General features: G+C 46.0%; 1 protein-coding gene across 6 annotated transcripts in view; it reads right to left on the reverse strand.

Moving 5' to 3' along the window:
- The window catches only part of LOC120408985 (E3 ubiquitin-protein ligase TRIM39-like), a 41,586-nt gene extending 17,029 nt beyond the window's left edge, over positions 1–24,557 (reverse strand). Inside the window, exons 1-3 of one of the 6 annotated variants that reach the window (XM_039546237.1) lie at positions 21,502–21,773; positions 17,437–17,544; positions 3,227–3,695 (exon numbers count right to left, since the gene is read on the reverse strand). In XM_039546237.1, the coding sequence (XP_039402171.1) occupies positions 3,227–3,652 (426 nt within the window). In that variant the 5' untranslated portion in view covers positions 3,653–3,695; positions 17,437–17,544; positions 21,502–21,773. Of the gene's footprint in view, positions 1–3,226; positions 3,696–6,030; positions 6,053–8,687; positions 8,750–17,436; positions 17,545–21,501; positions 21,774–24,404 lie in introns of those variants that run through there. The other 5 variants (XM_039546239.1, XM_039546238.1, XM_039546235.1 and 2 more) reach the window with 5 other exon arrangements.
- Between the last annotated feature and the right edge of the window lie 2,399 nt (positions 24,558–26,956).

The following is a 26,956-nucleotide window of genomic DNA, read 5'->3' on the forward strand; positions in this document are numbered from 1 at the left end:
GATTGTGGAGCACACAGCAAGCAGCAATAACCATGGGTATATTGGTTTGGCTGATGTCTGAGCAAGTCAGTAACGTCTGCCAGCGTCCCTTTAAATGTCCAAATGCACATTCTACCACCATTCTGCACTTGCTCAGCCTGTAGTTGAACAGCTCCTGACTACTGTCAAGGCTGCCTGTGTATGGCTTCATGAGCCATGGCATCAAGGGGTAGGCTGGGTCCCCCAGGATAACTACAGGCATTTCAACATCCCCAACTGTTATTTTCTGGTCTGGAAAGTAAATCCCTTGCTGCAGCCGTTTAAACAAATTAGTGTTCCTGAAGACGTGAGCGTCATGAACCCTTCCCAGCCATCCCACGTTGATGTTGGTGAAACGTTCCTTGTGATCCACCAGTGCTTGCAGCACCATTGAAAAGTACCACTTGCGGTTTGCCCACTCCAAATTTATTCCCAACTGACCAGTAGCTGTCTGGCATTGCAAGCTTCCACTGGGCTATTGCCACTCGCTTCTCAACTGTGAGGGCTACTCTCATTTTGGTATTCTGGCACTTCAGGGCAGGGGAAAGCAAATCACAAAGTTCCATGAAAGTGCCCTTACGCATGCGAAAGTTTTGCAGCCACTGGGAATCATCCCAGACCTGCAACACTATGTGATCCTACCAGTCTGTGCTTGTTTCCAGAATCGGCGTTCCACGGCTATAACCTGCCCCATTAACAGCATGATCTCCAAAGCACCGGGGCCTGTGGTTTGAGAAAATTCTGTGTCTGTGTCCATGTCCTCATCACTCTCGTCGCTGCACTGCCGTCGCCGCCTCCTCCTCGCCTGGTTTTTCAGGTCCTGGTTCAGCATAGACTGCACGATAATGCACGAGGTGTTTACAATGCTCATGACTGCTGTCTTGAGCTGAGCAGGCTCCATGCTTACCGTGGTATGGCGTCTGCACAGTTCACCCAGGAAAAAAGGTGTGAAATGGTTGTCTGTCATTGCTTTCATGGAGGGAGAGGGAGGATGTACCCATAACCATCAGTGACAATGTTTTTTGCCCCATCAGGCACTGGGATCTCAACCCAGAATTCCAATGGGCGGGGGAGACTGCGGGAACTATGGGATAGCTACCCACAGTGCAATGCTCTGGAAGTCAATGCTAGCCTCAGTACATAATAATAATTGTAGATATACCAATCTCCTAGAACTGGAAGGGACCTTGAAAGGTTGTTGAGTCCAGCCCCTTGCCTTTGCTAGCAGGACCAATTTTTGCCCCAGATCCCTAAGTGCCCCCCTCAAGGATTGAACTCACAACCCTGGGTTTAGCAGGCCAATGCTCAAACCACTGAGCTCTCCCTTCCCCCCATGGACACATACCACCAAATTAATGTGCTTAGTGTGGCCGCATGCACTTGACTTTATACAATCTGTTTCCCATAGTGTAGACATACCCTAGAAGTATGTCTGTACATGGAGTTATTCTGATCTTGCACTTTAAATCCACATCCTACATACCTACCTTAATCTGAATGAACTTGTAATCATAGACAAGGCCTCTGAGTTAACCATTCATTCTCACTAACAACCTTCTGAGTGTGGTTACTGTGTGGCACATTAACTCTTAGTACAGGGAGCTTTGTCCTGAATGCTGAGACAGAGGTTTCGAAGGATTAGATTTGTATTGGTAAATACTGATTTCACTGTACACACACAAACTACAAAAATATTTCCATCAATGATAATTGACATTTAGATATAGGCAAAGTAAGAAAAATGCTGCTTGAGAATGTATTTTATTTTAGAATATTACTTTGTATATTTTGACATGTGATGTTGAAAATTTTTATTTGAATGGTTATAATGCTTTACATTTTTTAATCTACATGTTGACTGTCATTAAATAATTCTTGTCTATCCTTTCATTTGATCCCTCTATCATTCCCAAAACTTTGAAAATTGAAATTAATAAAATAATTTAAAATTCTTAAAACATAATTTTGCACAACTATGAAAATTTAAATCGATAACAGAAAACTACTTTAAAATAAACACCGAAATTACAAAATAATAAAAATTGAATTCTGCCAAGCCTAGTTATACTTCAAAGATCCCCAGTCAGCAAGGCGTTAGCACCAATGACCCCCTAACAGACAGGAGAGGACCATATGTTTGCAACTTTATCCCCAAGTTATCTGTTAGCAGTGTTTTTATGGATTGTCTTTCCTGCTGTGTTTTCTACTTGTACCATTTCCCACAGGTCTCTGATATTAATCTACATGCTGATGGGCACCAGGTGAAGCTTCCCCTTGGGGAGACTAGCCCCCTGTCCCACCTCTTCCAGTGGAGGCCCCGCCTCTTCGCTCTCAGCCCCCGTATCCCCAGCCAGGGCAGGCAGGGGGACTGAGAGCTTGGCCCCTCCCTTCCATGGCCCTGGCAGGGGGCTGAGAGCTCGGCTGGGACTACGGAGAGGGGCTGAGAGCTCAGCCCCAGCTGGGGTCGAGCTCTCAGTCCTGCCTGGGACTGTGGCAGAGCTCTCTCAGCCCTGGCTGGAGCTCTGAGCCCAGAGCCCCTCCCTCATTCCGCCTCTTCCACCTGTGGCCCTGCCCATGTCCCCACTCCACTCCATCCCTTCCCCGCGGCCTCATCCTCATTCCACCCATGGCCCCACTCCTGTTCCGCTGCTTCCCCCACAGCCCCGCCCCCATTCCGCCCCCACTCCACCTTTTCCCCCCAAACTCTCCCCCTCAGCTCACTCCTTTCTACCTCCAAGACTGGAAAAACTCTGTGACCCCACCACAGCTCTGGTGTGTGGCGTGGAGCAAGAGCTCCTCCAACCCCGGGGCTGTGGTATTACACACCACCCATGTACACACCCAAGGCAGGAAAATGTTGGATACTGTTGTTCTTTTTCATCTGAATGCCCTGTCTGCCTGAAGCAGGCACATTCCTTGCATTCATGGCCTGGTAGCACCATGTACCAATCATGATCTTTAGGGGACAAGTGCTACCCATTCACCCCCAGGGATTGCTGAGCGTAGTTAACTGTAGGGTGCTGACAGTCTAGGGTGGCAGTGCTGAAAAGAGGTCAGTCCGTAATTCAGGACTATGGTTGAAGGAGAAGAAATCTGTGAAACTGGGAGAATCTGGTGTTTCTGAGAAATACTCAGAGAAATTCCACCTCCTTGGGGGGAAGAGTGTATCATTAAAAGGTTAAATCAGCCAAGCTTGTTTGTTTCCTACCTTGTCCTCCTGGGCAGAATCCTCTATGGGAACCACAGTGTGAGCTCTGTGTTCCTTGGACTCTCTGCAGATCACACAAATGGCTTCTCTGTCATCCTCACAGAACAACTTCAGCTCTTCCTTGTGTCTTGCGCACAGATTCACTTTCTGTTCTCTCTCTGCTTCAACATGCAAGTGTTTAACTTGCTCTACTCTATTTGCCAGCTGCCAGTTCAGCTGGAAATTCTGTCTCCGGATCTGAGCTCTGCAGCTGGGGCAGCACAAAGGGTCATAGTCCCCCTCTGTACATGTCTCACTGTGCTTAGTGATGCAGGCGAGGCAGAAGTTGTGCCCACAGTCTAGAGTCACAGGCTCCGTCAGGTACTCCAGGCAGATAGGACATATGGCTTCATCTTGCACTCTCCCTGCTGAAGTTCTTGAGGCCATGGCTGCTGGACTGACCAATGTTTTGCTGATTGCTTATTTTAGTCTGTATGGGGAAGACAGAATGAGAAAAAAATCAGTGAGAACTAAAAGGGGAAAATGAAGACTAAATGGATGGGGGAAGGTGTGGAAATGCAACGTGAGGATGGAGAAAGGATGGCAGAGGAGATGAGGACTCCAGCCAGGCTTTGGACGGTGTAGACGTATTGTAAGCTATTTGTACTCCCAGGTACTTCCAACTCAGCGCCTCAGTGAGCTAGCTCTGATATTGGACTTGCTCTCCTACTCTAGCTAACAGCACTTTCCCTCTAGATGCCCTTCTTCAGTTCACACTTGACTGAGTGATTTCTGTTCTTTTGCTTCTGCTCTTTAAGACTGTGGCCAGACCATGTGGAGGATCAGGGATTTATTCACTTCTTAAAAGCCACACTGCTTGCAAATAATCAATCATTCTGTTACAAGCAGGCGGCGGTTCTGCTTTACCCTGGCTTGACCACACCCATTGGGCCAGAGTGTCTGGGCCTGTCAATGATTCATAGTCCATAGCGAGGTGAGGGATTTATAGAGAGAAGAATCCATTCTGCCTTATATCAAAGAACAGCAGACAGGTATATTAGAATTCAATCACCTAGACCTATGAGGATTGTCTAAGGCTGTGGAGATCACAGTGGCCTTTGAAATGCTTGACTTGGAGCTAGGAAGGTGGGGGCCTTTCCAAAGCTAGATGAAGAGGCATTATCAGAATAAGAGTGACACACCCAGAACAGAAGTCACTGCTTTACCCCTCTGCCTCAGCAAGAGGGAGCTTTGCTGGAGCTTAAGCTGTGTCAGCTCCCTGACACACCAGTCTGTTCACCTCACTAGCAAACTCCTTGAGACTCTGTCAGTCTTACCCCTGCCTCGCAGGTAACATTCCCTGAACCAGAGTTTCTGAACCCCCTGGAAAAGTGTTCCTCTGCAGTATTCAGCCCCTATCACTGGATATTCACAGAAATTACCAAGACCACCACTTCCAAAGAGCCAGGGCACACCCAGCCAGTTAGGTTAGCTGAGGATCCACACTTTACCTCAATACATGGCACTGAGGTGAGTTTATTAATAAATTAGTTTTTTTATTTTACCATAAGGAACTGAGATTTAAGCCATAGTGAACAAGGATAATAGAACCAGGAAATGGCTACAAAGAAAACCCACTTTCCAGTGTCTTGAACTGAACAGATCACAATCCTGGTCTCACACAATTTCTCATTCACAGTCAGTTCTCAGAGTCCTCAGCCCTCATGGCTGGGGGACCCGCTTTTCACGGATTGCAAGGGCACTGGCCTCTTTGTCCCTTCAGAGATGGATCCACAATATCTTTTCCCTTTTGCTTAGAGTTCAGAAAGCCTTTGAAATGCATTTTTTTAAAGTAACCACAGACAAAGTTCTTCTCTCCTGCTACTTATTCCTCAGGGAGCAGAATTCATGTACCCTTTTTGTCCTCTTGTTAATTAGCTCTTTCTGTGGGTTTGATCACTTTGTTTACCTTAGATACAAATGTATTTTCAGTGTATCTGCCTTACAAACTTGTCTCAGGCAGAGTGGTAAATTCACATGCCTTTGTCTGAGACAAACCTGTTTATCCGCTCTATTCAAATTGCTCGGTCTGAATATATTTTAGGAACATATTTCCAGCACATATACATAACTCTTTACAAGCTAACCGTACATATGTCAAGTACTAATATCATTGACCAGTGGATAACCATTTTTCATATGGTACCTCACAAGATACTTTGTGGATAAGTATAGGTTTCAGAGTAGCAGCTGTGTTAGTCTGTATCCGCAACAGTGGGTTAGGTGTAGTGGGTTTGTCAGGCCTGATAACAGTTGTATTTACAGAGCTGTGAGCCCTTTGCCATTTGACACTGAGAGGCTCTTAGTGTCCCACAGGGGACATTAATCATGGTATGGAGAACAAAGAACCAATCATAACAAATACAATGATGTCTGCCCTGAGCCTGCAGAAAGCCTGAGACCATAGGCCTGGAAGGTATGAACTGCCCCATGCATCTCCACAGGGTGTTAACTCCAAGATGCCCTGTAGCAAGTCAAGCACCCACCAGCATGGCACATCCTGCTGGTCAGTCCCGGAATTAGCTCTTTTCCAGCACTGAGAGCACGTCCTGCTGGCTGGTGTCTTGGCTGCCTCCGGCCCCATGTCCCTCCCAGGCCCCGGTGCCCTTTACCTTGGGGTTCTGCCCACAGCAGTCCCCATGCTCTGGGTCTCCCCTCCCAGGGGAACCCCCACTCTCTATGCCCACCTTGCCTCAGTGGCTACTGACAGTTGTCAGCTAGCCCCCTTTCTCTGGGGCAAACTACAGTCTGTAATGGCCACTCACCATTGGCAAGGGGGTTGGATTAACTGCCTCTGCCTATCCCCAGGCTGCACCTCGGCAGCCCCAGTACCTGCTTGGGCCTTAAACAAGGCTTCAGCCTGGGGAGTTGCCAGGCTGGAGCTCCCCAGCTCCTCTTGCTCTTCCCCAGCACTGCTGTGCTTCCGGTACCCTGAGCTCCCAGGCAGCCAGGTCCTTCTCACTCCAAGGCTGGAGAGAGACGGTTTGCCATCTGGCCCAGCAGCTCTTTAATAGGGCCCAGCCTGGCCCTAATTGGCTGCTTCCCAGCCTCTTCTTATTGGCTCTCAGCCCCAGCCCTCTCCAAGGGCTGGCTTTTAACCCTTTCAGGACCGGAGCAGGGTGACTACCCCACTACACTCCCCTAGATTGTGAGTCTGGCTGCAAGGAGTCCTGTATCACAGAACACAAAGGGCATTTTGCTGAATAACAGCACAAAATGTTACCCTTTATCTTAAAAGATTCTTTAAAAAAAATCTGCAGTGAACCAGGTCTAGTCAAGATTCATCTCTGTTTTGTTTCATTTTGTTTTTATAGATACACAACATTGTTTTAAAAATAAAAGTGCACAAAAAAGTGAAGCTACCATGAATGAATTTCAGCAAGACCTCAATTTCAAACACTTCCTATTAACAATGTATGAAAGGGAACCAAACAAGAACTACACAGACAATGTAAAGGACATAAAAACATGTGTGTGAAGTTTCATATTGAAAGGACACGTACACAAGAATTTGTAACCTATTTCAGCACATTTGAGAACATATCCTTAATGATGGAGCCATGACCATCATCTCTAATAATGGTAATAATATTTTTAAATAATTGTTGCTGTAAAGAATTAACTAATGAATCCTTACAATTGCCTGGAGAGATATGGGAGTATTAATAACAGAGCTAGTCAATTCTTTGACTTCACATTTTTTGAACCGCCACCCCTCAAAAAAAGGCTCTTCATGGAAGCAAAAAATTTCATCTTGATTGAAATTTACTAGGTTTTGACCAAACAACAAAAAGATGCAAGTAAAATGTTTCAAAAAAATCAAACAGTTTTTTTCAATGAAAAAACAAACCAAAAAAATTGCAGGAAGTTTTTGGAAAGTGTCTATATTTATTTCCTGAATAATAATTGGCATTTTGCAACCCTCTCTATTAATAAGCTGTTATGGATTATGGGGATGTGCTATGCCTCTGACCTTTGTACAGTCTTTCAGGGAGCATTGTAAGGCCCTGGACCGCCACTTTTGACAAGGAAGAGCCCCACAGCTCTGCTACTCTGAGACTGGATCCTGGCTTCAACACCTCTGTTTCTCACCACAGCTCCTTCAGTGGGTCCAAAAGAGCCCTGATGGAAATACACCCTCTTGGGAACGATGGAACCTGCAGATGTTTGCAGAGACGCAGCACGCCCTTTTTAAAACAAGCCATTATTTATCAGTGAGCTGGAATACGGTGTTTACGGACATTGGGTTAGAATGGAAAGCAAAGCCTGAACATATTTCTGTCACACAACTTGCCAGCTTCCCCTTGTTCCATTAAGCAGGCCTCACTGTAAGCTCTGGCCTGGAAGGCCAACTGCCGGCTTGCAGCAACCTCCCTGCCTTGCAGAGTCATCCTTGACTGACTTCCCATCTGCTGGGAAACAGGTTTTTATGCAGTCAGCTCACACCTCAGGCCTTTTGTTTCCAGTTCCAGTTATGGTTTTTTCACATGCAGAGCCCCCCTCTCCTCCCTTGCCAGCAGTCATTAACAGTGAATGGTCTGGTTCTTGGTCTCCATTGTGTCCCCAGGACAGCTCTGTTCACATGTTAACAGTTTTGGACAGTCCCTTCCCACCAATCCCAGCCAGATCCATGCGATACCCACCCAGATTCTCATCACTTCCCCCTAGCTCTGGAAAGACATTAACCCCTTCATACCTAGTAGGTAGCAATACAAAAGTGAGGAAACTGAGTCACACATTTTTTCATAAATACAGGCTTTCTCCACATTCTCCACAGAAACCCTTTTGCAAGGATGGCACAAAGAGGTCCAGTGATCACAAATCTCAAGTCACTGGGCTCTACACAGTCAAAATGAGGAGTCTGAGGTCAGTAAATGCACCTCTATCCTGTGGCCTGGGCTACATCTGGCAGCCATTCATTCAGTTTGGGATCTAGAATAACAGCTGGAGTCCCACTGTACTACCTGGTGTTACTGGACACCCCTTCCATGGTGGTTGAGTGCAGTCACTGCTGCTGAGCTGTGTCGCCTCACCACTGCCCCAGATCGAGGCCTACACTTTGTGAAGCACTTGGTAAATATACCCTCCCAGTGATGGCTGGTAATCATCCAGAGCAGGAACAAGTATTGGCAAGAGATCCTTGCTCCTTAGTCCTGTGCTCAGACCACTATGACATGTCACCTCCTAAATGTAAAACACTGACACATGCTCCGGATGCACCCACACATGCACAGAGGAAAGACTCACACTTTAAATACAGATCAAAGGTAGGGTGACCAGATAGCAAGGGTTAAAAATCGGGACTGGGGTGGGGGTAATAGATATCTATATAAGAAAAAGCCCCAAATATCAGGACTGTCCCTATAAAATCGGGACATCTGGTCACCCTAATCAAAGGACAAAACAAAAATTCTTCTCTTACCTTACGTGTCTGCAAACCTCAGGGTCTCTGGGAAGCTCCCAGCTCCCTCTTTGAGTTACAGTGAGTCCAAGAGAGGCCATTTTTAATAAAAATATTTTATTGTAAAATATAAATCCATTCATCTGAGTGTCTAGTGTAATTCTAGTAGTTTCAAACGACTGATTGAGTACTTCCCCCTCTCTGTGCTGTGAGTGGTTCTGACTGCTATAGGGAAGGGAAGGGAAGGAAATATCAAGTAATCACATGATGGTTTTGGCATGAAGAAAACAACTCACCATTTTTATAATGCAATACATCTGTGATTTCTGCCAAATCATCAGCCTCTCAACCAGCCTCTGGTTCAAGCAGAGTCACAAGAGAGTTTTATTTTATTTTTTGGAACCCTTCCCAGCAATAAAGAGGGGAAGAGGAAAGACTAGTTGAAGCTTCAAGGATAGAGATAACAGTATGGGGTCATTTTAATTGTGCGGTTCTTTGCATTCAAATGTGTCTTTGTGTTGCAAGTTCAACCCTCACCTATAATAATTTAGTGAGTTTTGTGTAACTTTAACTCTGGATTTCTGAGTTTTCTCAAATTGCTTAGTAGTTGCTTATTGGTTGTTTGTTTCAATAGGTGATGGCTTAATGAAACTTCCTACTGCAAGCACAAAATTTATCAGTGCAGGAGACAGAGCTTTCTTGGCAGTACATCAAAGACTGTGGGATGAATTCCTGCTATTCTAAGAACCAGAAAAGTAATAATAAAAAAATCAAAAAAACTTCTCCATGTGCCAGCTGCACTGCTTTGACTTGCCTCTGTTAACCATATAGAGCAGAGAAGCAATTAACTTTAAAAAAAAAAGAATTTTCTCTCTGGAAAAGGGAGGAGATAAAGTAGAAACATACCACACATACACATGGCAGTCATGCCGCTGAATGCAGGACTGGGAGGTGCTCAGATAGTTCAGTGATGGACACAGGATACATTCTGGTTGACACACACTTTCTATACCAGCATAACTATGTCAGTTGGAGGTGTGATTTTTTTTTAACTGATATAGTCCTAGCAGTACAACCTCTAGAGTGGACACAGTTATACTGGTGTAAATGTATTTATACCAGTATAGGTGTGGGGGGAGAAGCAAAGGGGTAGAGTAAGAGAGGAAGGAAATGGTGGGGAAAAACCCAAAATGTTACCATAGAATCATAGAAATGTAGGACTGGAAAGGACTTGGAGAAGTCATCAAGTACATCCCCCTGCGCTGAGGCAGGACCAAATAAAAGTAGACCACCCGATTTCGCCAACCTGTTTTTAAAAACGTCCAGTGATGGGGATTCCACAGCATCCCTTCGAAGCCTATTCTACAGTTTAACTACTCAGAGAGTTAGGAAGTAAATCTCCTTTGCTGCAGATTAAGCCCATTACTTTTTGCCTACCTTCAGTGGACGTGAAGAACAACTGATCACAGTCCTCTTTATAACAGCCCTTAACATAGCTGAAGACTATCAGTTTCCCCCTCAGTTTTGTTTTTTTAAGACTAAACATGCCCAGTTTTTATAACCTTTCCTCATAGGTCATGTTTTCTAAACCTTTGATCATTTTTGTTGCTCTCCTGTGCCTCCCCCCCCCCCCCACATTTGTCTACATCTTTCTTAAAATGTGGTGGCCAGAACTGGACACAGTACTCCAGCTGAGACCTCACCCGCGCTGGGCAAAGTGATACTCCTGTTCATACACCCCAGAATGATATTAGCTTTTTTTGCAACTGTATCACATTGTTGACTCACATTCAATTTGTGATCCACTATAACCCACAAATCCTTTTCAGCAGCACTACCACCTAGCCAGTTATTCCACATTTTGTAGTTGTGCATTTCATTTTTCCTTCCTAAGTGAAGTATTTTGCACTTGCTTTACTGAATTTCATCTTGTTGATTTCAGACCAATTCTCCAATTCATCAAAGTTGTTTTGAATTCTAATCCTGTCCTTCAATGTGCTTGCAACCCCTCTCAGCTTGGTGTCATCTACAAATTTTATAAGCATATTCTCTACTCAATTATCCAAGTCATTCATGAAAATACTGAACAGTATCAGATCCAGTAATGACCTCTGAGCGACCCCGTAAATACACACTCCCAGTTTTACAGCGAACCATTGATAACTACTCATAGAGTACAGTCTTTCAAAAAGTTTTGCACCCACCAGATAGTCAGTTCATCTAGACCACATTTTTCTAGTTTGCTTATGAGAACATCATGTGAGACTGTGTCAAAAGCCATCCTAAAATCAAGTTATATCACGTCTACTGTATCACCCCTATCAACTAGGCCAGAAACACTATCAAAGAAAGAAATTTGGTTGGTTTGGCATGATGTTCTTGACAAAATCCATCCTGGCTTTTCCTTATAACCCTATTATCTACTAGGTGCTTACAAATTGATTGTTTAATAATTTGTTCCAATATTTTTCCAGGTCTCAAAGTTAGGCTGACTGGTCTATAATTTCCCAGGTCCTCTTTGTTCCCCTTTTGAAAAATAGATACTATGTTTGCCCTTCATTAGTCCTCTGGGACCTCATCTGTCCTCCATGAGCTCTCAAAGATAATCACTAATTGTTCTGAGATTCAGCTAGTGATGAACTTCAGCAAGTCCTCAGCTGTTCTTCCACATTCCATCAGTACTGGTCAGGGACTGTGAGGGGTATGGTTCCCTATTCAATGCCAGGGAGAAAGCATGCCCTAGTAACGGCAATAAGAAATATATTTGGTACCAGCAGACTTCTCTGCACCACTGTTGGTTCTAGATCCAACAGTGATCCAGATGTAGGTTTCAGTACTGATGCTGGTCTTACTGTTGGTGCCAGTGGAGTTTGTTGCAGCACAGACTGCTTCCACACACCCAGTTTTGATACCTGGTGAGATTTGGAAGATTTCTCTTTCAAGGTCATAAGAAGATAAGGACATAAGAATGGCCATACTGGGTCAGACTATAGGTCCATCTAGCCCAGTATCCTGTCTTCCAACAGTGGCCAATGCTAGGTGCTTCAGAGGGAATGAACAGAACAGGCAATCATCAAGTGCTCCATTCCATCGCCCATACTGAGTTTCTGGCAAAGAGAGGCTAGGGACACCGTCCCTGCCCATCCTGGCTAGTAGCCATTGATGGACCTTTCCTCCATGAACTTATCTAGTTCTTTTTTGAACCCTGTTATAGTCTTGGCCTTCACAACATCCTCTGGCAAAGCATTCCACAGGTTGACACAGGTCTTCCCATATCTATGCATGTTTGGGATACGGATCTTTTTTGCAAGCTTTGATCCCAGTGTTCTATGCAGAATCTATCAGTCTCCTTTACTTTTCTCAGAATAGACAGCTGAGACAACTGTTTCATCCCAGCCAGGACTCTTGTACCAGCCTGTCTGGGGCCATTTCCAATGGACAAGCTAGACCCTCCCCCTCACAGCACTGCCCACCAGACTGTCCCAGGGATGGACCAGGGCACATAGGCAAATGCCCTTGTGGGTGCAAATAATGTCAGGATATGGAATAATCGCATGGTGCCCCTTATGCACCCAGCCCCCCCACCCAGAGACTTCCCCCCAGCCAGAGAATTCCTCCCCATCACCCAACCCCTCTGGGTCTGTCCCTCCAGCATCCAGACCCCCTCACCAAAAAAAAACTGGGCTGCCACATGTGCCTGCCCTTCAGAGAGGGACTGCCCCCTCCAGCATCCAGTCCCACATCCAGGGACTACCCCCCATGCACCCAGTCCCCCACTTAGGGACTGCCCCTCAGCACCTGCACCCAGCCCCCACAAGGACTCCCCCCAGCACTCAATCTCCCCATCCAAGCTTGGAAGGATAAATTTTTATTGGTAAATGTCAGTAATTGTTGATTTCACCGCACACACACACACACACACACACACACACACACAAAGCAATGACAAAAATATTTACATTGTTAATCATCAGAATTTACAGATAGGCAAAGTAAGAAAAATGCTGCTTGAGAACTAGTTATAGTTTGATGCAAGGATATTTACTTTGTGTATTTTGTCATGCAATGTTGACAATTTGTGCTTTAATGGTTATAAAACTTTAACTTTTTTGAATCTCAACGTTTACTGCCATTAAATAATTATTGTCTGACCACCCCTTATTTACAGACTCTCCTGCAACTGTGGACATTTCACTAGATAAAAATTGGAAAAACATGTTTAAAACCCACAATTTTGCACAACTGTGAACAATTTGAACAAATAAAAATAGAGAAAAATGCTTAAAAAAACCCATCAAATGTTATCGATCAAAATTATTAAAAAACCACTGAATTCTGCCAAGCCTGCCTATAAGGAGTAGGGAAGAGTGTAAAGTCCCATGGGGGAAGAGGGGAAGTGTGTAGGGCTGTGCGAGGAAGTGGGGCTTTGAGGATATTGGGAGGCAAGAGGGAGAGGAGTTAAGCTGTACATTTTGTTGCATAAGAAATGTCACCTTGACTCTGTACGTCCCAGTTTTTTAACATTTGTTGTTTGGTTTTTGTTCTACAATTAATATTCCTGTTGCCCCTTTGCCCTGTGGTAGCAGATTTTGCAGCAGGTCATTTTCCCACTGCAGGAGAATTTGGTGACCCAGAGTCAGGGTATTTTCTAGTGTAATATAATAATCTTTTACAGTGTGTGCATGGGTCCTATTTCCTTCTGTGTTCTCATCATATTACCATGCAACATCTGCTCCTACTGGTGTTTGGTCAGCAGGGAATGACCCTGGTCCTGTCTGCTCCCTCCAGGAAAAACAAAATGGAACCAAAAAAAAAAAGTATTAATGTGGGGAAAAAAATCCACAAAAATCACTTAATATTTTTTTTAAATATTTGGTCTCCCATCACTGTGAGGGCTTCAGCAGTGCTGGGAGTGGTCATTTAATAATCAGAATAGGAACAAGAAACACTTCAACAATTTTTTTAAGGCACTGAAATAACTCCACTTCTCATGAACAAATGCATAAAATGGGTGAGCTATGCCATGAATCACACCCTGACTTTGAATAGCACTTACCAATCTCACTGTCACACTGACTTCTCTCCTTCATTGTCACTGCCCTTCACTCTCCCTGCCCATCACCTGTGTGTGTGTGTGATAATTAGTGCTGCCCACTCTTCCATGTTGGTAAGGTGTGTGCACCAAGCACCAGGTTATAGTTATTCTCACACTCACGCTGAGGCCCAATGGCTGTGGAAGTATTTCTATATAATGGAACAGCTTCTACAGGGGAGACTGAGAGAACTCACATTAGAATAGCCCAGAGCTCAGTGGTGAATGCCTGCTGGTGAGTGGTGGGAGACCACCTGTTCAAATCCTTTTCCCCCTGAGGCGGGCGGGAAGAGGGGAATTGAGCCAGGATGTGGGAGACCCAGGTTAAGTGCTTGTTCTAACCACAAGGCTAACAGTTATAAGGTAGGCAGCTGCAGAAGCTTCTCCTCCTGACAGATTTTGAATGGGACCCGAGTGGGCAGGAGGTCTCTGAGCACACCTTCTGGACTAGACCCTGCAGGCATGGTCTAGGTATATGGATGTCTGTCTGCCCCTGCTCTGTGGATTGCACTGGGGCTCTCGGTGGGATACAGGCATCCGGCTGCCAAGAGTGAGGCAGAACTCAGGCACTTAGGACCTTTCACCAAGAAAATTCAGGTGCCTACACAGTTAGGTAGGTGGGGGTGAACTGCAATGATACCAAAACTGGGATTTAGGCACCTAAATTGACTTGTGAATCTGGCCTCAGATACTCTGGTGATGGACACAGGATAAGGCCTGATGGACACACAGCATCTATACCAACATAACGATGCCAGTTTTGGATGGGATTTTTTTTACTGATACAGTTATACTGGTACAACCTCCAGAGTGGACACAGTTACAGCAGTGTCAATATATTTATACAAGTTCAGCTGTGTGAGGAGAAGGGCAGCGGAAGAAAGGGAAAGCAAACTAACAAAAATGTTATGAAATTTTTATATAATGAAAAACCACATGAAATTTTTTTTTCATTAAAAGTCTTTTTAACACTTTTTCTCTAGATCCTCACATCCAGGCTAGGTATAAATTGTGCTGATTCTTTCTCCACAACATCGCTAAGACGCAGCCTCTTCCATCCACCCACACAGCTGAAATGCTTATCCAAGCTCTCATTACTGTGTATCTCAATTGCTGCAACATCCTTTTCTTTGGCCTTGACAGTGCCACCTTGCCTGCTCATGTCCATTCAGAATGCTGCTGCAAAGTCATTCTCTTAACCCACCACTTTGCCCATGTCACCCCTCTCTTTGCATCCCTCCACTGACTCCCCCTTCTCTACCACATCAAACATAACCTGCTCGTCTTCATTTTCAAGGCCCTTTCTGACTTATCTCCACCCAATTATCATCTCCCATTCACTATCAAAAGGTCGACTCCCACCTCCAATCAGCCCATGGGACCAGCCTCCATCACCCCCTTGTTACATTGCAAATAAGCACCTTCATGCTTCCTCCCAGGCTGCCCCATAGGCCTCAGAGGAACTACCCATAAACATCCACAAAGCTCCCTCATTCTTCTCCTTCAAATCCCTCCTTACAACTCTTCTTTGCCCTGATGTCTACAAAAGGCTGGACAACAGTTAGGCCACAGGTGTTCCAAGACCACCACCTTTCCTGCTGAGCAGTGCTGTCTCTGTTTCCTTGTGCTACCCTATCTGGCTGGCTGTACCCAGCTGTTGGCTTAGACTGTACACACTCTCAGGTGCAGGGACCATCATTTCATTCTGTGTTTGTACAGCACCTAGCACAGTGGAGTCCTGGTCCATAAGTTGGACTCCTAGACACTATGCTAATAAAAATAACAGAAATAATAAAATAATAATGTAGCTAATACCCACTTCCAGGCCCCTTTATGCTGCCAGAGTGGTATGAAGGGGCTTCAGTGCAACTGACAACCAGCCCCACTTTTCAACTCAATGTTCTTTGAGGTGGGTCAATGGCCAGGTATAAGGGACCACTGAAATTGAAAAGATATCCATTAAAATGTGGTCATCTAGCCCACATGAAGCCTATAAGCTTTGGCAGACAAGCTGTTGGGGGATGAGAGGGGAGCTGAAGAGCTAGAAGCCAGACATACACAAGGGATTCTTTATGCAGAGATCTTTAGTCAGCTTTCTCTGAATATCTAGAAAAGCTTATACTGTACATCTGGGATTTTCAATGGAGTCTGAGGGAGGGAGGTACCCAACTCTGATGGAATTTCAATATTTATAAAGAAATCCCCACTCTTATCTGGCTTATCATGACAAATCCCAAAGGGAAATGGCTGCCTTGCAGATTGAACTCTACCACATCAATCTTTACCTAAATCTTTAACATGGCCCAGCTGGATATGTCCAGCAGTTTATGTCCATCAGTGGTAATCTTATTACACCACTTTTGTTGGCCATGTGATCACTGGCTGTGTTGCAGCATTCTATCGGAAACATGTGTTGGAATTCCTCAATATTCCAGTCTAATAATATATCCATGCCTTGAAAGCCATCAAAACCCATGGAGATGATTATTGGATTCAGCTTTAAACATCCTTCAATACTTTATTGACATAACTGTTTTAATTATGACTGAGAAAAAGGCAGAGAGGGAAGAAACACACAAAGATCTTTAATAAAATGTAGTTGGGAAATCCTATGAGTTGAGATTAGGTGTATGGGGGCTGGTCAGTGACAATGTTTCTGATTATTAGTGTGTGTTTGAGTGGTGTGTTCACGTTACTTTAATAAAGAGGTTTTCATATGTGAATTTTCTCTTAATTTTAATAAAGCTCACCCTTTGTATATGACAACAATCACTTCCAGTACTCCCTCTCCATTTCAGATGGCAGAGCATCTGGAGGGAATAACAGAATAAGTGAGATGAGATTTTACTCTGTCATATTTACAATAGTATTGCCCCTATTAACTGACAAATGTTTTTATTATGACAGAGGAATACACACACACAGATCTTTCTAAAGAGGCCAGATAAAATTAATCTGAAGCCTTGCACTTTTATTTCCTCTTTCATTCAGGTATATCAAAGCTGTTGAATCAACAGCCACTCAACATCACAACCATCTTAAGAAATAAGAAAATCAGTAGAAGAGTATAAGAACAACCATACTGAGTCAGACCAATGGTCCATCTAGCCCAGTATCCTGTCTTCTGACAGTTGCCCATTGTGACAGGATCCCCTGGGTACAACTTGGAATTGGGATACCACTGTGCCCCCTTAACTCCCCAGCCTGGGCGACCTCTCACAATGCTTTGCCAGTGACAAACAGCAAACTCCTCCAGGCACTGTTATCACTCAGTACAACAGCATGTGCAGCTCCACACCCAGCTAAATTGTGTGAAAGGCACCAGCAAATCTCCCAAGCCCTGAGCCTTGCACCCCAGATCTGTACCAGCTTGCCCTAGTCAGAAGCCTGACCAGTGTTAGTTTATTACCCAGTCCACCCCTCCCTTGATGTAGAGAGGACACACACTGGCCTTTGTAACCGGAGCTGAGATTTTCCAAGCACTTCAACCAAAATATATTGTTTTCAGTAAAATATAAAGCAGATTTAACAACTACGGAAAGATAGATTTTGAGTGATTATAAGTGGTAGGCACAAAAGGTCAGAGATAGATACCAAAGAAAATAAAAGGTAAAGTGCATAGTCTAAATCTTAAACCTTATTAGACTAGGCAGTATGTAGATCAAGCAGTTTTCTCACCACACTGGATGCTGTAGGTAGATTTCAGTTCTTAATACACAGGCTTCCCCCTTAAGCCCAGGGCCAGTCTCTCCAGTTCAAATCTTTGTCTTCCCAGCGTTCTTGTTGCTTCCAGCATAGGTGGGGGAGGAGAAAGGCCAAAGAATGATGTCACTGTCCTCTATTTTATATCTCAGTTCATGTGCCTGGAAAACACTAGCCCACACATGTCCTGGTGGGCTTTGCTGAGTCACAGGGTTGAGCAAACCCCAATTGGGCAGCCCTCTTACAATATTATAAATCCCTTGTTTACAACTCCCCTGCCGATTAATGGTCACTTACCACCCTCCTGGGAGTGGATCACCACCTAGCAGTAGAGACTCACAGAAATATGTTGTAAGTTTGATACAACCATACAGCAGTCATAACTTCATACACATACACACATACACATACAATAACAGAACAATGGGTTCCAGCCAGATCATGTCATTTCATATCATACATTATATTACATGCTATATAATAATTATATATATCATATATAATATGAATATGGGGGGGGGGGGGTGCTGTGCTTTGAGCAGGACCATGCTTTTTTTTTTGCAGTTGAAGGTTTATTGCGGATGGGATTGCATGATTCATCATCTTCATCATTTTGATTGATACCCCTGATTGATCCTATCCTCCAAAATATATTTTAGTTTTTTGAGTTAGTTAAACTTTTTTAAAGAAGTTCCACAGGTTGTTGGTGTGTTGTTGTGTGAAGAGTATTCATTTTTGTTTTTTTTAAATTTATTTATTATTTATTTTATTTATATACCTGGTTGTTATGTGTGTTGTAAAAGTGTAAAAAACTTCCTATATATATTTTTTCTCTCACTCATGATTTTAATAGACCTCTCTATATCTCTCCCCCTTCTCTCTTTCTCTCTTTCTCAGTTCAGTCAGTTCCAGTTATCTCTCTCTATATGAAGTGGAGTCACTCTTCACTCTTTTTCTGTTTTTTTTTCCTTTTTCAAATAAAATATATATATATAGAGATGGAGAGAACTAGAACTGCATGAAGTATTCAAGATGTGGACATATCATGGAATTATATAGTGGCATTATGATATTTTGTTTTACTATATATCCCTTTCCTAATAAATAGTTCCTAACATTGTTAGTTTTTGTGACAGTAACTGTATGTCAAGCACATGTTTTCAGATCTCTTTCTTGAGTGTAACAGCTAATTTAGACCCCATCATTTTGTATGTATAGTTGGGATTATTTTTTCCATTGGTCATCACTCTGCATTTATCAACACTGAATATCATCTGCCATTTTGTTGCCCAATCATCCAGTTCTGGGAGATTCCTTTGTAACTCTTCCCAGTCAGCTTTGGATTGAACTATTTTGAATCATCTGCAAAATTTTCTACCTCACTGTTCACCCCCTTTTTCTGATCATTTATGAATATGTTGAACAAAACAGATCTTTGAGAGATCCTGCTAATTACCTCTCTCCACTGTGAAAACTGACCATTTATTCCTGCCCTTTGTTTCCTATTTTTTAACCAGTTACTGATTCATGAGAGGACCTTCCCTTTTATCTCATGACTGCTTATTTTGCGAAGAGCCTTTGGTGAGGGACTGTGCCAAAGACTTTCCGAGAGTCCAAGTAAACTATATCCACTGGATCACTCTTGTCCACATGCTTGTTGACACCCTCAATGAATTAGATTGCTGAGGCATGATTTCCCTTTCCCACCAGTTTGTCTGGTTCTAAATTTAGGCTTACCAGCATATACTTTCAAGAATCGCCTCTGGAGCTTTTTTTTTAAAAAAAAAAAAATCAGTATTATGTTAGATTCCCTCCAGTCATCTGGTACAGAGTGATAGGGTACATACCACAGTGATATTTCTGTAATTTTGTATTTGAGTTCCTTCAGAACTCATCTGATCCTGATGACTTATTACTGTTTAATTTAACACCTCAGTCTGGGGCAGTTCCTTAGATCTGTCACCTAAAAAGAATGGCTTGGGTGGGGGGCTCTCCCCCACATCCGCTGCATTGAAACCCATCTCCACCTATTCCCTCCACTCCTCTGCACCCTAATCCTCCTCCCAGGAAGCACTCAAATTTTATTTTCTGAAATAACCTGAACACCTTCTGAATTTTCTGCTGTACTCGGATTACATTTCTCCAACATAAAAAGCCCCTTTGGACAGAGGCAAAGGCAACAGGCCAACAACTCATTTCCAGATTTCTGCCTAGAATGGGTTCTCAACTTACAATGCCTGGGTGTTGTTCTGGAATGTGCACAGCACATTCCGTGAGCCACGCAGGTCACAGCAAAGCCTGGTGGCTAGTAACCCTCTTGGGTACTCTGCACATGTGCAGTGTAATCCATTCTGTGCATGAGCATTAGGCTCCAGCCAGTCTGAAGAGTGTAACTCTTTATTGAACAGAACATTTTAAATGTTGCTCCTCCTAAGACAGAGGTCTCCAAACTAGAGGGGCACGGAGGAATGTTCAGGGAGTGCGGCAGGCTCGGGTCAGCCCCCACGGGGGATGGGGAGGAGCACCACCCAACCCGACAGCACCCCCAGCTCTGCTCCAATCCCAGTTGCAGCCCCATCTCCTGGCCCCATCCCCAGCCTCAGTGCGGCTCCACACCCAGATGTGGTCCCAGCTGTTGGCCCCCACCATGGCCCAGCTGCAACTTCACTCCCGCCTCTGCCCCCAGTCTCAGCCCATGGCCACGGTCCATTCCCGGTCCTGGCCCCGGCCTCAGACCCACCCTCAGCTGCAGCTCCAGCCTCAGCCCCCTTATCTCTGTTCACACATTTGACCCCCTCAGGAACTGCAGCCCCACTCCGAGCAGCAGCTCAGGAGAGGGCTAGGGAGAGGGGAGCAGACAGGGGTAAGGCAGGGGCACAACTGTCAAAAGTTTGGGGCCACTGTCCTAAGAGGTAATGGGTGTCAGGCACATGGGGGGATTAATGCTAGTGAGATCATTTGGGGTCTGAACAGAGCCATGACTTGATTCCCCAAGTGCGCACAAAAATTTGTTGGAAAATCCATCAATTTTAAGAAAAACGGTTGGGGGGAACCTATATCTTAGGAACCCCTTTGTCAAATGACCCCGAATTTGGTCATTAACCCTATTCCTTGCTCCCATAAGGCACAGCAACTTACAAGGCAATCCAAGTATCTATGCAGATTTGAGAGCACTAAGAAATGTCATCCTTAAAACAGAAAGAGCTTCTCAATTTTAACTACAGTGGAGCTGGTGCTCCCACACAACTTGCCAGCTCTGCTAGCCTGAGGTTTCTCTCTTGCAGAGCTTGTCTGCACTGAGGGCAAGAGACATCTGTATGCGATCCCTTTCAACACGGGGAGATGCAGGCTAGACAGAAACTGCGCCTACAGCCTAGAGTGACAGGTTCTGATGTCGCAAGTAGCTTCACTCTGGAGACTTTTCCTAGGCTTCCCTGAGGCCCCGGCTCCCTCTGGACAGTGGAAAAGGGCAAGTCTCACTTTCCTGAGCTCAGAGATATGCTCCACCTGCACAGCAACTGGGAGGTTCCCTTCCAGAAACTGATTCATGCGGTTTGCTGAGATGCTAGGAAGCCATTCAGAGAGTCACAGCCCTGGAGTCTTATGTGAAAATGTAGCATTGCCGACCTCCATGAGTCACCCCCTCAAAATAATGAAATTAACCCCCAAATCGTGTGGTGGTGTTTTTTTTAAAGATATCATGTTTTTGGTCTCTTTAGATGTCTGGGGAACCCCCCCCCCCGTCATCCCCAGCGTGTGAGAGACAATTAGCTGCCCCCTCACCCACATCTACGGAGTGAATTGATGTTTGCCACACTGCACAAGCTCCCACCCCCTCATTTGCCCGGCCCCCAGTCCAGCAATTAATCTGCCCCCGACCCTCAAATCAATCCACTCCCCCACAACCCCCGCATCAGTTCTGCCCCCCAGATCTGACTGACCCTTCAATCCTGCCCAGCCCCCACGTCAATTCCCCACCACATCTGCCCCTCCCTCAGCCCCCATATCAGTTCCACCCTCATATCCGCCCCCCAGCCTCACCTCTGCTCCTCCGGCAGCCCCTGGGGCTCTTCATGTCCCTCTCCCAGGCCTGGGGGCTGCCATGGGGTCCCCTCTCTCCCCTTCCCGGCCGGGTGGTGCGGGGAGAAGCAGAGGAGATGAGCTGGCTGCTATTCAGAGGAGGAGGAGACAGCGCAGAGCTCGCCACCCTCGCGTGGGATCACAGAATCCGCTTCCCATCACGATTTGCTACTTTGCTGTTACTGAGCAGGCTGGAGAGACCGGAACATGCTCAGTCACATCTGCTGAAGCCGCTGCCCTCACTTGCATCCCAGCCAGCTCACTGCAATCAAAGTGAGGGGGGGGGGTGTAATTTGTGCAGGAGCCAGATAGGGGCGCCAGCCATCCAGTTTTCCACCAGAACTCATGGTCGAAAAGGGACCCTGGCGGCTCTGGTCAGCAGGGCCGCCCAGAGGATTCAGGGGGCCTGGGGCAAAGTGGGGGAGCTGCAGCGCTTGTACTCACCCGGCGGTGGTCCAGGTCTTCTGCGGCATTTCAGCGGTGGGGGGCCCTTCAGTCGCTCTGCGTCTTTAGCAGCATTGAAGGGCCCCCTGCCGCCAAAGACCCAGACCGCCGCTGGGCCAGGGCAAATTGCCCCACTTGCACCACCCCAGGCTGCCCTGCTGGTCAGTGCCGGGGCCCGGGTCTAAGGCAGGCTCCCTACCTGCTCTGTCTCTACACTGCTCCCAGGTCCCTGCAGCCCCTAGGCAGTGGTCCCCAACCTTTTTGTCTGGTGGGTGCCAGATGAAGGACCGTGGCGGTGGTCGAGCATCTGCCAAAATGCCGCCGAAATTCAGCAGCAATTCCTCTCGATGATATCATTGAGACCCCTGTCCTAGGCACTGGGGCAGCCAGGGACTGGGAGGCTCCATGCACTTCCCCTGCCCCAAGTACTGGCTCTACAGCTCCCATTGGCTAGGAACCGCAATAAATGGGAGCTGTGGGGGGGGGCAGTACCTGTGGGCATGAAGGCACTACACACTGCTGCTTGGCTGCAAATGCGCTCAGAGGCTGCAGGGACCTGGTGGCTGCTTCCTTGGAGCCACAGTAAGCACCACTGGGACCCTGCACACACATCCCCGCACTCAACCCCCTGGCCCTGCCTGGAGCCCCCTCCCACACCCCAAACCCCTCTTCCCTGGCCCCACCCCAGCTGGAGCCCTCACTGCCCCCAGCACCCCAAACCCCTGGGTCAGCCCAGAGTCCCCTCCCACACCCCAAAACCCTCATTCCCAGCCCAACCCCAGAGCCCACACCCCCAGCCAGAGCCCTCACCTCCCTGGTACTCCAACCCCCTGGGTCAGCCCGGAGCCCCATCCTGCACCCCAAACACCTCATCCCCAGCCCCACTCCCAGCTGAAGCCCTCACTCCCCGACACATCCTAACCTTAGGGTGACCAGATGTCCTGATTTTATAGGGACAGTCCAGATTTTTGGGTCTTTTTCTTATATAGGCTCCTATTAGTCCCCATCCTGATTTTTCACACTTGCTGTCTGGTCACCCTACCTAACCTCCTGCCCCAACCCAGAGTCACCTCCTACACCCTAAACCCCCCATCCCTGGGCCCATCCCAGAGCCCGCACCCCCAGCCCAGAGCCCATACCTCCTTCTGCACCCCAACCTCCTGCCCCAGCCCACTGAAAGTGAGTGAGGATGGGGGAAGAGCAAGTGACAGAGGGAGGGGGGAATGGAGTAAGCGGGGAAGGGGTGTTCGGTTTTGTGTGATTAGAAAGTAGGCAACACTAGGACCTACGCGTGTCCAGAGAAGGGTAAAACAGGGGAAGGAGATGGACTGATGAACATATTGAGGAACAGGGTGCAGAAGCTGGGGGTCAGAAAAGAGAAGATGCACTGCCAGACAGTGGGAACCCCAGGACAGAGAGGGGCACATGGGATAAAAGTTACCACAAATGGGGTGAGCCATCTGCTGTGGTTGCCAAAATAGGGTGTGGGTGGCTTTGTGTTCCTGGCTTGTCCATCCCAGCACCCCCACCCCACTACCACACAGCCCCACCCCTACCTACAGCAGCTCTTCTCTATCTGCAATGATGGACTGAGCTCCCACTGGAGACTTATTCAGGGAGATATTTTACACAGACACATACACTACCATACACAAAAAGTATCCATTTGTTTTGTGTTTCTGATGCTTCAAAGAATTCCTGCTCTGTTTCTGTAGGTGTCAAACTTCTGCACAAGGCCTCACAGCAGTTCACCAAATGGCCTTATCTGCTATCCTAGGGTACGGCTACACATGCAACTTCAAAGTGCTGCTGCAGGAGCACTCCCGCCGTAGAACTTTAAAGTTGCAAGTGTGGTCACGGCACCAGTGCTGGGAGAGAGCTCTCCCAGCGCTGCAGGTACTGCACCTCCCCATGGGGATTAGCTTACAGCAGTGGGAGCATGGCTCCCAGCGCTGGGGCACTGTTTACACTGGCGCTTTACAGCGCTGTAACTTGCTGCACTCAGGGGGGTGTTTTGTCCCACCCAAGCGAGAAAGTTGCAGCGCTGTAAAGCACCAGTGTAGCCAAGGCCCTAGATTGCCTGTTTCAGACTCTGCAAATGTGTGTGACTCACCCCTGCAGCACCTCCTGCTGATCATCTCAGGGAATTAGCTCTTTTCCAGCCTGGGCACCCTCTGCAGGCCAGTGGGCCACTTTTCCTAGACCCCTGTATCCCTCCCAGACCCCAGTGCCCCTTCACCCTGGGGCTGCCCCCTGGCAATACCCCCAGTCTCTACGGATCTCCCTTCTCTGGGAGAACCCCCAATCCTCTAATCCCCACTTTACTTCAGTCTAGGCTACTGCCAGTCATCACCAAGCCCCCACTCCCTGGAGCAGACTGCAGTTTAAAAGCCACTCATCATAGGCAAAGAGTTTCAGACCTGCTGCCTTTCTCTGCCTCCTAGTACCTCTGTGGGCCTAGGACCAGGCCCTGCAGCCTGGGGAGTTGCCAGCCTGGAGCTCCCCTGGCTCTTTCCAGCCCTGCTTCACTGTCAGTACACCTTGCTACAAACAGCCAGGCCCTGCTCTCTCCCAGCCTAGGGAGAGACTCCTCTCAGGAGTATGCCTCACAGCCTTTTTATACAGGCCAGCTGTGGCCTGACTGGGGCATGGCTCAGCTGTGGCCGCTTCCCCATTCAGCCCAGCTAAGCAGCTGTCAGCCACAACCTTCTCCCAGGGCTGACTTTAACCCTTTTTCCGCTGGAGTGGGGGAGCAGCCCCTCTACAGACTCCCTTTCCTGTCATCCACTGGAAATGCACTCCTTTTAATTTATTTTAAAAATACAATTTTTAATATGATGTTTGCTACCGTACAAAGAAGAGGGTCAACGTGATAGCTACCCTCAGGCGATTGCAGGCTAAGTCCAGCTGGGATTTCTCCGTTCATTTATCCATCCATCTGTAATATATGTTTTTCTCTCCATCCTGTGACTATAACATGGCTAAGAGTTATAGCCAGTCCAAATCCTTACAGGGTCTATTTCTGTAGAACATAGAGGCTCTCCTTCTATGTTTTATGGGATAGATTCTGCTCTCCTACATCAGTGCAAATCTGGAATAAGGAGGAGAAACTTCAGATATGGATTTATTTCAGTTTTACAACATTGTAAATGAGATCAGAACTTGATCCTTTTTGTCTAGTGTGTAAACCTCCTCAGCACTGATGGACAGCATGCTGTCTACAAAATTATCTAGCAGAGAGAGCAGTGCATATGGGGTGAGAACTTTTGGGTTTGATTCCTGGTTCTTCTACTGTGTATGGAGAGCAAGTTGCTTACCTCAGTTTCCCCATCTTTAAAACACCCTGACCACTAGACCATAGGATGTTTTGGACTATACAATGATTTGTGCTTGTTCTCTGACCCAATTAATGGTTAATTACACTGGTCTACAATTTTTGAGAAGTTGTCTGCTTCAGAGATAAAATGTGCTATTTATTATGTATTTTGATGTGCTGAATTCAAATATGACAATTAAAACAACTGATTGGCTACTGTTTCTAAGATATTTAAGTTTTTACATTTTATGTCTATGTATATTGTGTAGATAGTAGAGTTTTAATCATAAATTGTAAACCTAGGTCTTTTCATGTGTTTATGGTTGCTTTACATGATAATATTTCACCTGTCCTGTTTATGTAACACTTTATAAATCAGCAAAAGGGTTATATAAATAAAATTTATTATGAAACAAAAGGCAAAAAACTATTATATATATAGTTTAGTCCTATTCAGTGTCTACTCGGCGCTTCTTGGCTTGTCTCTTGTATTCATTAAATGGAGCATCTCTTGTCACTGTCCAGCAATAGTCTGCAAGCATTGATGGGCTCCATTTGCCCTGATAGCGTTTCTCCATTCTTGCAATGTCCTGGTGAAATTGCTCGCCGTGCTCGTCGCTCATTGCTCCACAGTTCGGTGGAAAAAAATCTAGATGAGAGTGCAAAAAATGTATCTTTAGTGACATGTTGCAACCAAGGCTTTTGTATGCCTTGAGGAGGTTTTCCACCAACAACCTGTAGTTGTCTGCCTTGTTGTTTCTGAGAAAATTTATTGCTACTAACTGGAAGGCTTTCCATGCCGTCTTTTCCTTGCCACGCAGTGCATGGTCAAATGCATCATCTCGAAGAAGTTCATGAATCTGAGGACCAACAAAGACACCTTCCTTTATCTTAGCTTCACTTAACCTTGGAAATTTTCCACGGAGGTACTTGAAAGCTTCTTGTGTTTTGTCAATGGCCTTGACAAAGTTCTTCATCAGACCCAGCTTGATGTGTAAGGGTGGTAACAAAATCTTCCTTGATTCAACAAGTGGTGGATGCTGAACACTTTTCCTCCCAGGCTCCAATGACTGTCAGAGTGGCCAATCTTTCTTGATGTAGTGGGAATCTCTTGCACGACTATCCCATTCGCAGAGAAAACAGCAGTACTTTGTGTATCCAGTCTGCAGACCAAGCAAGAGAGCAACAACCTTCAAATCGCCACAAAGCTGCCACTGATGTTGGTCATAGTTTATGCACCTCAAAAGTTGTTTCATGTTGTCACAGGTTTCCTTCATATGGACTGCATGACCAACTGGAATTGATGGCAAAACATTGCCATTATGCAGTAAAACAGCTTTAAGACTCGTCTTCGATGAATCAATGAACAGTCTCTACTCATCTGGATCGTGAACGATGTGGAGGGCTGCCATCACACCATCGATGCTGTTGCAGGCTACAAGATCACTTTCCATGAAGAAGAATGGGACAAGATCCTTTTGACGGTCACGGAACATGGAAACCCTAACATCACCTGCCAGGAGATTCCACTGCTGTAGTCTGGAGCCCAACAGCTCTGCCTTACTCTTGGGTAGTTCCAAATCCCTGACAAGGTCATTCAGTTCACTTTGTGTTATGAGGTGTGGTTCAGAGGAGGAGGATGGGAGAAAATGTGGG

The sequence above is a fragment of the Mauremys reevesii genome, linkage group 7 (genome assembly GCF_016161935.1).
Source record: "Mauremys reevesii isolate NIE-2019 linkage group 7, ASM1616193v1, whole genome shotgun sequence".
Lineage (NCBI taxonomy): Eukaryota > Metazoa > Chordata > Testudines > Geoemydidae > Mauremys > Mauremys reevesii.